The sequence below is a fragment of the Micromesistius poutassou genome (genome assembly GCF_964030765.1).
Source record: "Micromesistius poutassou genome assembly, chromosome: 15".
NCBI lineage: Eukaryota > Metazoa > Chordata > Actinopteri > Gadiformes > Gadidae > Micromesistius > Micromesistius poutassou.
The window spans coordinates 5,060,768-5,071,995 of record NC_140285.1 but is presented as its reverse complement, the minus strand read 5'-3'; the positions used below and the strand labels follow the sequence as shown (position 1 = coordinate 5,071,995).

Below are 11,228 nucleotides of genomic sequence, written 5' to 3'. Positions count from 1 at the left end.
AGTGATTTATTTATTTGATTTGATTTGATTGGAAGACACACATTGCGGAGCATATTGTGCGCATGTTGGAGGCTTCATTCGTACCGGAGCTAGGCACCCCAAACTCAGAGCGAATCAGATGTAGTACATGCCCGCTCCTCACTCCTCAGGAACACTAGTCTGAACGCCAAGGCGCTCCTCAGCTCAACTTATGGTTGCCACTTCTCCCAGCGCCGGTGCGAAGAACTACCCCTCCCCCGCCACTCACACGCACTCCGTCGCCATGGACCCTGTTCCTCCGGTACAAAAGAATCCTTTCACATTCACCCACTGTTCTCTTGCAGAGGACGGAAGGGTGTGTTTTTTTTTCTTATTTCATGGTGGGGGTGGGATTCATGAGTAGCTGTAGTGGGGTCAACGCTAAAGCTAGGCATTGTGCAAGAGTTAGGGCTGCTCCGCCATTAGCATTGAGCTTCCACACATCCACCAGTGCCAGCAGGGCATTAGCATGACAATGTGTGGGGGTTGGCTTGCTCTGTCTGGCTCTGTCTGCTCCATGTTATTGGAATTTGAGTCTCACAATTTAGAGGCCAAGTGTAATGGCTGCATTTACCCAAGGGTACCCCGTGCTTTCCCCCTCCGCTCGTTCACGAAACATAAACCAGCGTCACCTGGGTGTGTAAATGATGACTTTAAAGGCGGAGGTTACTCAGTAGGCCTATGTCTTTAATATAGATCATCTTTTTTTTTTTTTTTAAACAAAGATACAATTAACATGACAAATGAAACCGTCTCTGCTAGATGAAGTGGCCTGCCCTAAAGTATAGTGACTTATGCCTTTAGGTGGGTATTGATTAGAAGGCCTTGTTGGTTTCTTACCCCTTAATCAAACATCTGTAGGCTACTGATGTATTCATTCACACAATAGTGTTATTTGATATTCAAATGACTACATGATCCAAAACAAACGTGTGTTCAGTGCAGTATTCAATATTTATGGATATTAGTTTATAATGCAATTCATTCATATCCTACAACTCGATTCATATATATATATATATATATATATATATATATATATATATATATATATATATATATATATATATATATATATATATGCGAGAGAGAGAGACAGACAGACAGACTTGTATTGGACCTTTCGTATGGCTCAGGTGGAGTAGCCCAAGGACCGGAGTAGCCCAAGGACCGGAGTTGCCTGTTTGGCTGCTCTCATTTCCCCGAAATCGCAATGCACACTTAAATAAAATGATGCCACATAGCCAGTAGGCATGAATCACTGGGAACCAAATATGAACACACCCATAGTTGATCACAAGTAGCTTGGAAAATACAGTAGAAATTGTACCGGACCGGTGAACCGTTGCGTACCAATCCACATCATGGAAGGGACGAGTGCCTAACCTAGACCATGGCAACCATGTATCATGACATAGACTATGCAAAGCTTCTATTTATCACAGAAAATGTGTCATATTTTTTCTCGCTGGTCTGTCTTCTTTGTGGGCGGTTACTACGTGAGAGTGACTTCTTTGTAGCCAATAGGGATAACCTCGGGATAACTGAGGACTCGGTTAACCAATCGAAGGGCCTGTTCGAGGAGCGTTGGACCAAGCAGCCAATTCCACCAACGGCTGGGCGGGCTCGCGACCGGGAATATTCCCTCGCACTGTTTCTCATTCTGCCCAGTTCGATCGGCAACGGGAGCGGAGAGAGGAAAGCAGAGAGCCCGAAGGCAGTAGCCCCCACCACCGCCGGCCCAGGTTACCATCTAGCACCGGGAAACACACTAGAGAGTCACCGCCGGCACAAGCCATTACCAACCAGTAACCATGAGCAGCGAGGCCGAAACACAACAGCAACCACCGCAGCCCGCTGCGGTGGTTGAAACTCAATCTAGTCGGCTAGTGGCCAAACTGATTTATTAATATATTATTTATTTAACTGGGTAAATGGACAGTTAGTAGCAGTCACAGCTAGGAAGCTACATTTCATCTGGAGTCAAACATATGAAAACACAGTCGCTCAAACACTGTTAATAAAGCTACTCCTGCTGCTTTTTGCACCCCTTTGAGCCATACTTTACACCAATTAACTAATGTAGACAGCCGTTACTTTCTTGTAATCGTGACATTTATTCAAAATGGAGAAATCAGATTTAAATCCAAACTTTTAATTGAGCTCTGTTGCCTCCCATTCAACGTATTTCGTTTCTACCGTCTAGTGCGTGAATCCTTTGAGGAATCTTTTCACACAAACAACACAGGCATTTTTAAAGAACCAACCCAACATGCATTGCAGTGTCTTCATGATGTCATCTGCCATACCTTGTTGCTGGCAAATGGGATCACAACGCCCTGGGCACAGCTGCAATAGCCATGTTCCACCAATAGGGGCTAATTCCCATACAACTTTGTCAACATTCACGTGTATTAATTCATTGGAATTGGCAGACCAAAATTAGATTTGACCACAAAACAAATTTTAAACATTAAAAGAAAACCCTTTTATGGAAGGAAAAAAACCAATGTGACAGGATATGGCACAGATCATATCCATAAGTCCATATTCATGAATGATTTTTATGAAGGTAACTTTGTCTTGCTCTGGGAGATGCCTATATGCTTGCTTCCCTTTCAGATTCCCCAGCAACCTGACCCTGCCCCTCTGGTCTGTCTCTTTTATAGGGGGATGGCACTGGCGTGTGCAGCATCTACAGGGGTCCGTTTGCAGATGAAAACTTCAAAGTGAAGCAGTCTTCCCCAGGTCTCCTGTCCATGGTGAGTAATGGGAACATTAACCCTGGATACCACCGATATTCTCTCTGTATGGATTTTTCTTCATTGGTCTTCACTTTGATGGTTGACCAGCTGCTTGTAATGGCAGATGAGGGGGGCTTCCCAAGTTTTCCTATTTCTCCTTCACTATACCCTCAGCGGGCAATGGGCAATTGAGAACATCTGAAGACCAGCAAGCAGTTTGAGCCATGATTCGCAATACAATAGAATGACTATTGGAACACACCCACAGTGCTCAGTTCTTGTGTGCAGTTGTAATAGGGGGGACTTTACTTTTTTGCCCATTTCTTCAGGCAAACAGCGGTCCCGGAACAAATGGCTGTCAGTTTTTCATCACATGTACCAAATGTGACTGGCTAGATGGAAAACACGTGGTTTTTGGTGAGTAAGATATTGGGCTTCTATATTATATCATGAATGTATTGTCGACGATCGCAATAATTGAAAGTGTTTTTTTTTTTACCTGGTTTCTTTTTAGGAAAAGTGGTCGATGGCTTACTGGTCATGAGGAAGATTGAGGTAAAAAAAAAAAAGGCTATACTTTTTAAATCTTTAATTTCATGAGGATTAAACATCCGTAACAAAATGTTGAAAATTTATGAAAAAATATTTTCTTCAATAAAGCCTTCTATGAATGAATCAGTTATACATATGAAACATTTTGAAGGCTTTGGCAAAGAAATGTATATAAGCGACTGATTTTCCTTCCAAATTATGTTGGTGGTATCATGCTAAATTGAACTCAAACAATGTATTCAGGTTGTGTTGTTGGACCAGTAAACCAGTAAAGGAAGTGTTGAACCTGCAATAACTCTTCCTATTAATCCTTGATGCCTCTCAGAATGTTCCCACGGGACCCAACAACAAACCCAAACTGCCCATCCTCGTAGCGCAGTGTGGGGAGATGTAACCAATCCTGTCGATGGAGCCATGCCAAGCCCTTTTTTCTTGGCAGACATTTTCCACAAGTGATTGATTTTGTATTGTTTATTTTTTTGTAATTCTCAGCGGTGTATGATACTTTCTATCCTTTTGGTTATTTATAATAATCATAATAGATTCACAATAGATTTGGTTTGATATGATCAGTGTTACAATCTTGGGTCTCATAAGTTAACACACATGGAACCATCTGAAATAACAATATCAAAATCTATGTGTACCGATTTGCTTTGTTCATGTCTATTTTGTTGAAAGGACAGCCAGACAAGGGAAATTATTTTTGATAACTCCCGTGTAGAACCTAAATTGTGATAATAAAGTGTTTCCATTTTTATAAACCTCTTGGAATTATTTCTTGAAGTGACTACCACAACATTATCATGTATGTCGCTGCATCTTGCATACCAGAATCTTAGGTGGAATTATTGACCTTTTTTCAATGGTATTTGCCTTTATTTCGTGTAATTTCTTGTCTTTAAATAACTGATTTTGTCTTGAGGGAAATATCAATAGGTGGTTAAATGTAAATGTAAAATAAATGTCGTTGGGGACTTAAAATGTATTGAGAGTTTATTACCCTATTACAACGCACCACTCTTTACCATTGTTTTTATTTTGACATCGTCCAGTGATTTATTTATTTGATTTGATTTGATTGGAAGACACACATTGCGGAGCATATTGTGCGCATGTTGGAGGCTTCATTCGTACCGGAGCTAGGCACCCCAAACTCAGAGCGAATCAGATGTAGTACATGCCCGCTCCTCACTCCTCAGGAACACTAGTCTGAACGCCAAGGCGCTCCTCAGCTCAACTTATGGTTGCCACTTCTCCCAGCGCCGGTGCGAAGAACTACCCCTCCCCCGCCACTCACACGCACTCCGTCGCCATGGACCCTGTTCCTCCGGTACAAAAGAATCCTTTCACATTCACCCACTGTTCTCTTGCAGAGGACGGAAGGGTGTGTTTTTTTTTCTTATTTCATGGTGGGGGTGGGATTCATGAGTAGCTGTAGTGGGGTCAACGCTAAAGCTAGGCATTGTGCAAGAGTTAGGGCTGCTCCGCCATTAGCATTGAGCTTCCACACATCCACCAGTGCCAGCAGGGCATTAGCATGACAATGTGTGGGGGTTGGCTTGCTCTGTCTGGCTCTGTCTGCTCCATGTTATTGGAATTTGAGTCTCACAATTTAGAGGCCAAGTGTAATGGCTGCATTTACCCAAGGGTACCCCGTGCTTTCCCCCTCCGCTCGTTCACGAAACATAAACCAGCGTCACCTGGGTGTGTAAATGATGACTTTAAAGGCGGAGGTTACTCAGTAGGCCTATGTCTTTAATATAGATCATCTTTTTTTTTTTTTTTAAACAAAGATACAATTAACATGACAAATGAAACCGTCTCTGCTAGATGAAGTGGCCTGCCCTAAAGTATAGTGACTTATGCCTTTAGGTGGGTATTGATTAGAAGGCCTTGTTGGTTTCTTACCCCTTAATCAAACATCTGTAGGCTACTGATGTATTCATTCACACAATAGTGTTATTTGATATTCAAATGACTACATGATCCAAAACAAACGTGTGTTCAGTGCAGTATTCAATATTTATGGATATTAGTTTATAATGCAATTCATTCATATCCTACAACTCGATTCATATATATATATATATATATATATATATATATATATATATATATATATATATATATATATATATATATATATATATGCGAGAGAGAGAGACAGACAGACAGACTTGTATTGGACCTTTCGTATGGCTCAGGTGGAGTAGCCCAAGGACCGGAGTAGCCCAAGGACCGGAGTTGCCTGTTTGGCTGCTCTCATTTCCCCGAAATCGCAATGCACACTTAAATAAAATGATGCCACATAGCCAGTAGGCATGAATCACTGGGAACCAAATATGAACACACCCATAGTTGATCACAAGTAGCTTGGAAAATACAGTAGAAATTGTACCGGACCGGTGAACCGTTGCGTACCAATCCACATCATGGAAGGGACGAGTGCCTAACCTAGACCATGGCAACCATGTATCATGACATAGACTATGCAAAGCTTCTATTTATCACAGAAAATGTGTCATATTTTTTCTCGCTGGTCTGTCTTCTTTGTGGGCGGTTACTACGTGAGAGTGACTTCTTTGTAGCCAATAGGGATAACCTCGGGATAACTGAGGACTCGGTTAACCAATCGAAGGGCCTGTTCGAGGAGCGTTGGACCAAGCAGCCAATTCCACCAACGGCTGGGCGGGCTCGCGACCGGGAATATTCCCTCGCACTGTTTCTCATTCTGCCCAGTTCGATCGGCAACGGGAGCGGAGAGAGGAAAGCAGAGAGCCCGAAGGCAGTAGCCCCCACCACCGCCGGCCCAGGTTACCATCTAGCACCGGGAAACACACTAGAGAGTCACCGCCGGCACAAGCCATTACCAACCAGTAACCATGAGCAGCGAGGCCGAAACACAACAGCAACCACCGCAGCCCGCTGCCGAGGAGGAGAGACCCTCCAGCCCGGCGGCCGAGGCGTCCGCGGCGGACAAGAAGGTCATCGGTAAGATAGCTGCAAACCGGATAAGTAGCTAACTTGTGGCCTCGGGAAAACCCGTCGGATTGACTCTTCTGATCGGCTCTTCTGATTCCCGGTTATTCTGGTTAGCCACGAGTTAACAGCTAACCAGATCATTAGTTAACGTGATCGTTGGTTAACCCGGCCGAGGGAATCTGGAGTATGCCTTTTGGATGATGGGTTCGCTATTTGGATGGAGTTACCCCGGATCGTCATCTTTATTATTACACATTAATCACCACGTTTCAAGGGAAACAAAGCATCGACTTGCAAAAAAGCCTTCTTTAACGGAGGGATCGAGGGAAGGCCTTAGTCGGGGTACCGGCTGATCGGCGGCGGACTCAACATGACAGTTGGACGTTATGTCTTGTTCTCCCAACCGCCGCACGCCGACACACGGGTTCTGGGATAGGTGGAAACTAGCGAAACGGCGGACCTCCACGACACCCAGTGTTTAGAACCGACGTTCACGGGAAACTATAAGTGTAGATGATGAAAGGCCATTCATCCGCTGGTTCAAATATGCCGGTTCGATGGCCTTTCAGCAGCAGCCTCCATGTCGGGCCATGTCGCCTGCGCCCCCCCCCCCCCCGGGCTCGGCTTGAGTCCATGTGGACTACCCCGTCCGACGCCTGGTGACATCTGTGTAATTTGTTAATTCTGGTTTGTTGGCTATCACCTGGAGGTATTTGGGAATAGTTTTTTGTTTTTTTTACCACGTCTATGTGCTACTTATATCGGTAGCTAATGTTAGCTGCTAGGCTTCGTGGTCCCTTTGTTCGGCGAGTGCCGTGCAGGGTGATGTCCAGGTTTCTTCGACAGTTCCGTAGACACCTGACTCGTGTGGTCGAAATCGCGGCTGTGTTTACTGGTGGTGGTCGTTTCGCCAACGAGTAACTGATCCAGAAATTTCTTTGCGAAATAATCGCATCTTCATTTGGTGGATTTGCAGCAGTGCTTGGTTTATAGCTAACGAGACTAGCCGCGTTAGCTCGCCGGGCTGGATGCATAACTGCACCCAAAATGTCCGCCTTGGTATTTTGCGGATTTTCTTTTGTTAGTTAAATGACCGTAAATCTTCTCCTGTCGACCATACCACTGCCACTGTTGTTTGTGTTCGCCGCTGAACAGACATGGGGATAATGGTGATGGGCGACGCAATACAGCAGTTTCTACATATTGGCTGCGTTCCAACCACATGGTGGAGACCCTGTTAGCAGCTCGGCTAGCAGCTTGGCTAGGCTCCTAGATCGCCTGCGTCGAGGCGCACGCCGCCACCACCACGTGGAACAGCCGCACTCGGAAACCCAACAGTGAACTGGTGCAGTAGGCATTGAGGAACGGAATGCACTCAATGATTCACTTGTGGACATACCGCATGCGACGTGAAAAAAAAATAGGTGTTGCTTCTGATAGGGCATACATATCTTGTAGATTAAACTGGGACACAGGGCCGGTGGCACGAACGTGTACGATAACCGCATGCCATTAATACATTTGGATGAAGTCTCACGCCCTGAGCAGCTGGTATGGAACACTCCTCGACATCTATTAAAAGACTGACAGTTGGGTGGTTAAATTTAACTTCAGCATTATCTCTGGCCATGAGCAGCTCCGTTTCATAAGGAATGCATGCAATTTCTGTCCCGTGTTATATTACTTTATTTAGTATTTATATGCTGGTTAGGTCACACAAGACTGACAATATTATTTTTTGTCTCTACAGCAACAAAAGTCTTGGGCACAGTCAAATGGTTCAACGTCAGGAATGGATACGGTTTTATCAACAGGCAAGTCAACTCCCCTACTGCCCACTCGTGGATGTGTGTGTTCAATCCTATTATGTCTCTGATTTGCTTACAAAGCAGTGTAGGAGATTTGTCTGCAGCTTTGTTACGTGCACGTCTAAATTATTCTGTACGCATGCTGGTTCAGTAGCAATCTGCCAGTATTTACAATGTTGTAACCAGTGTTCCCATGCACCCCCCCCCCAAAAAAAATTGCTCTCTCTAGGGATGATACGAAGGAGGACGTTTTTGTACACCAGGTAAGCAAGACTTTGCTGCAAAAGCATTATTCTTTACAAATAGTGCATACAAGTTCTGTTTGTCCTTTCAGTAGCATTTCCTATTTGTGTACAGCATATTCTGATGCAAAGCCTTTGTTTGTTTGTTTCAGACGGCCATCAAAAAGAACAACCCAAGGAAATACCTACGCAGTGTTGGAGATGGAGAAACTGTAGAGTTTGATGTGGTTGAAGGGGAGAAGGTGGGTTTCTTAACAACGGTTTAAACCACGCTCCAGCAGCCCACTCTATACAGAGATATAGTATCGGGGGATAATGGATGGGATTAGATGTGCATCTAATCTCGGCTTCCAGTGCTTAAATGACTCTGGGGGGGAGGCATCCGAGACTAACCCCGTCGACCCCTCTGTCTCCAGGGAGCAGAGGCGTCCAACGTCACCGGGCCCGGAGGCGTCCCCGTCCAGGGCAGCAAGTACGCCGCTGACCGCAACCGCTACAGGCGCTACCCTCGCAGGAGGGGACCGCCACGCGACGGCGAGTACCCAGACAACTACCAGAGCGACGGCGAGGGGGAGCCTGGCAGCGGTAGCGGCGGCGGCGGAAGAGGAGAAGGAGGAGAAGGCGGCGGTAGACGGAACAAGGGCAGCCGCGACGGCGCAGACAGTGCCCCCGAGGGAGAGGTGCAGCCCCAGCAGCAGCAGCGCCGGCCCACGTACCCTGGCAGACGGCGCTACCCGCCATACTTTGTGAGTAGACGCTTCGGCCGCCGGCCGCCCCCCCGTACACCGCTGCACCACGAGGAGAGGTGACCGAAGTACGCCGTTGCAGGGCGGAGCCCAGACGCAGGCAAACCCGGGGGAGGGGGGCGTAGCTGGGTGGGGCACTGAAGCCACACCCACAAAAAATAAAAAGCGAGAGAAAGCCCGGTGACTCCGCATCCCCCCCCCCAAACCAAACCAGAAACCATCCATTGGCATACACAAAGTTTGTAGGGTTAAACAGAAGAGCGCGACTGCCTCTTGCATGGTGTAAAAATTGTTTTCATTTTAGATTTGTTCAAACACAATTGTATAATATCAGGGCCAATAAAAGGTGTCAGAATATATTACACAATATATTCTGACACCTTTTATTGGCCCTGTAAAATAAATATGTGAAGACGCTCCCTAAGCTTGACCTGATTAGGGAAGGTGCCTTCCTGGGCGTGAACTGGGCGGAACTGAACACACAACAGTCGCCTGACGTGGAGCTCTTGTTTGCTTTCAGGGAGGAGAAGGTGACGAGAACCAGGGAGGTCCAGACCAGGGCAACAAACCAATGAGGCAGAACTACTACAGAGGCTTCCGACCAAGGTACTGACCCAGGGTTGCTTGTGGGAATAACCCTTGTGGCCAACGCGGTAGAAAAACATGATGTGGCAATGTTTTGATGCTCACTGTAAAAATCCTCGAGGGACTCTTCCTTAAAGTGTAAATGAACCCCCTATTTCAGCTTAAATTCAAACCTAGTAAAGTGTAACATTAACTCATTGTGTGGCTAAGAGACTGGCAGAAATGTAGACTTTCACACTCGTTTCCTTTAAAGAATGTTATTTTAGTAATGGTTTTCATTCACTGGCGCTTTTAACCTACCATTTAAGGTGAGTGTAATAGTGTCAACAAACACAATAACCCTGTGCAACGCATTCTGAACATGCTTTTCTTAGACTGCCACACAGCATGTTCCACGGCAGCCCCCTTCCATTACACAGCCTCGTTGGTAGTCCCGATGCGTTTGCCTGAATAATTTATAAGAAGGAATGGAACTGATGCTCCGTTATTAATAACTCCCCCCCCCCCCCCCCCTTGCCATTCCAACAGTCATCCCTCCCCCAGAGGTCCACCCCGTCCCAGACCGGTGCGGGACGGCGAGGAGGACAAGGAGAACCAGGGAGGTGAGGGCGGCCAGGGCGGGGAGCCGCGCCAGCGACGCTACCGCCGCAACTTCAACTACCGCCGCAGACGCCCCCAGGCCGGAGGCAAGCCAGGCGAGGGCGAGGGGGAAGGCAAGGAGGCCAAGGCCGGAGGAGAGCCAGCCCCCGAGAAGACGTCCGCTCCCGAGCCCCAGCAGGGCGGGGCTGAGTAGGAACACCCGCCCACCGGCACCCTCCATCGTTTTTACCATCGTCCGGGTGAGTGGTTTGCCTGGGCGTTGATGCGTGTCGAGTTATGTGCATGCCCAGACAAAGAGCCTTTTTGGAAGGACGCTAAATGGGGTGGAGCTTCATGGAATATGTCTTGTGTGAACCGTGAATTAAGCTTCATGAGTCAAACATTTGCTTTAGGGTGGAGCTCTGAATGTACATCTGGTTTTTTTGGGTCCTCTAAGCTATTGTTTTGCTATTTAATGAACTGCAGCTGTGTGCAGTCCCCTAGTTAACAGTCTTACTAAACATACTGATTTTGTCTCCTTTCTCTTTTCAGTTTTTTTGTCAGCAAGAAAAGAAACATCAAAGATCTGAGCAATAAGAAACAGATTTGACTTGACTACCGTCACAAGCTTGCACCATGCATTCGACCAGATTTACCACCGATTTGCCTGCAGAATCTATGCAGACTTCTGTTTTCTTTTTCCATTATTTTTACGTGACAGTTACAAAAAAGTTTTGGGGAAACAAGCAGATGTTTTTCTAAATCGGTCCTAAGTTTTTACACCAAAAGGTTTTTAAGATGAAAAAATATTGTAATTTGATATCTGGTCAGTTTGACATTTTTAAATAACTTTTTATGTAATCAAACATTTTAACAAAATGCAAGCTCAAATAAAAGTCAAACAACTACATTCTTGTTTTTGCTTTTTATTTAATTCACACATCCCCCTGAGGTATCCTACTCATACTT

The 11,228-nt window shown here is 45.8% G+C and overlaps 2 protein-coding genes across 2 annotated transcripts; both read left to right on the top strand.

Annotated features, from left to right (window-relative positions):
• Positions 1-190: 190 nt before the first annotated feature.
• On the top strand, positions 191-4,254 carry LOC311359745 (peptidyl-prolyl cis-trans isomerase H-like; the record flags this gene model as incomplete). The annotated part of the gene is made up of 5 exons (XM_084479791.1): positions 191-280; positions 2,688-2,780; positions 3,092-3,179; positions 3,277-3,317; positions 3,640-4,254. The coding sequence occupies 5 exons, from the start codon at positions 191-193 to the stop codon at positions 3,706-3,708; spliced, it is 381 nt and encodes a 126-aa protein (XP_084335917.1). The 3' UTR covers positions 3,709-4,254.
• Positions 4,255-6,042: 1,788 nt separating this feature from the next.
• Positions 6,043-11,169, top strand: ybx1 (Y box binding protein 1). The gene is made up of 8 exons (XM_084480297.1): positions 6,043-6,308; positions 8,050-8,113; positions 8,337-8,370; positions 8,502-8,591; positions 8,766-9,095; positions 9,616-9,701; positions 10,209-10,519; positions 10,812-11,169. The coding sequence occupies exons 1-7, from the start codon at positions 6,200-6,202 to the stop codon at positions 10,471-10,473; spliced, it is 978 nt and encodes a 325-aa protein (XP_084336423.1). The 5' UTR covers positions 6,043-6,199; the 3' UTR covers positions 10,474-10,519; positions 10,812-11,169.
• The last annotated feature ends 59 nt before the right edge of the window (positions 11,170-11,228 follow it).

Bases quoted from the DNA above. Each gene is read 5' to 3' on its own strand.
- ybx1 (XM_084480297.1), top strand. From the start codon at position 6,200: ATGAGCAGCGAGGCCGAAACACAACAGCAACCACCGCAGCCCGCTGCC. The intron at 6,309-8,049 runs GTAAGATAGCTG...TTGTCTCTACAG, and splicing joins GGCGGACAAGAAGGTCATCG to CAACAAAAGTCTTGGGCACA. The intron at 8,114-8,336 runs GCAAGTCAACTC...TGCTCTCTCTAG, and splicing joins GGATACGGTTTTATCAACAG to GGATGATACGAAGGAGGACG.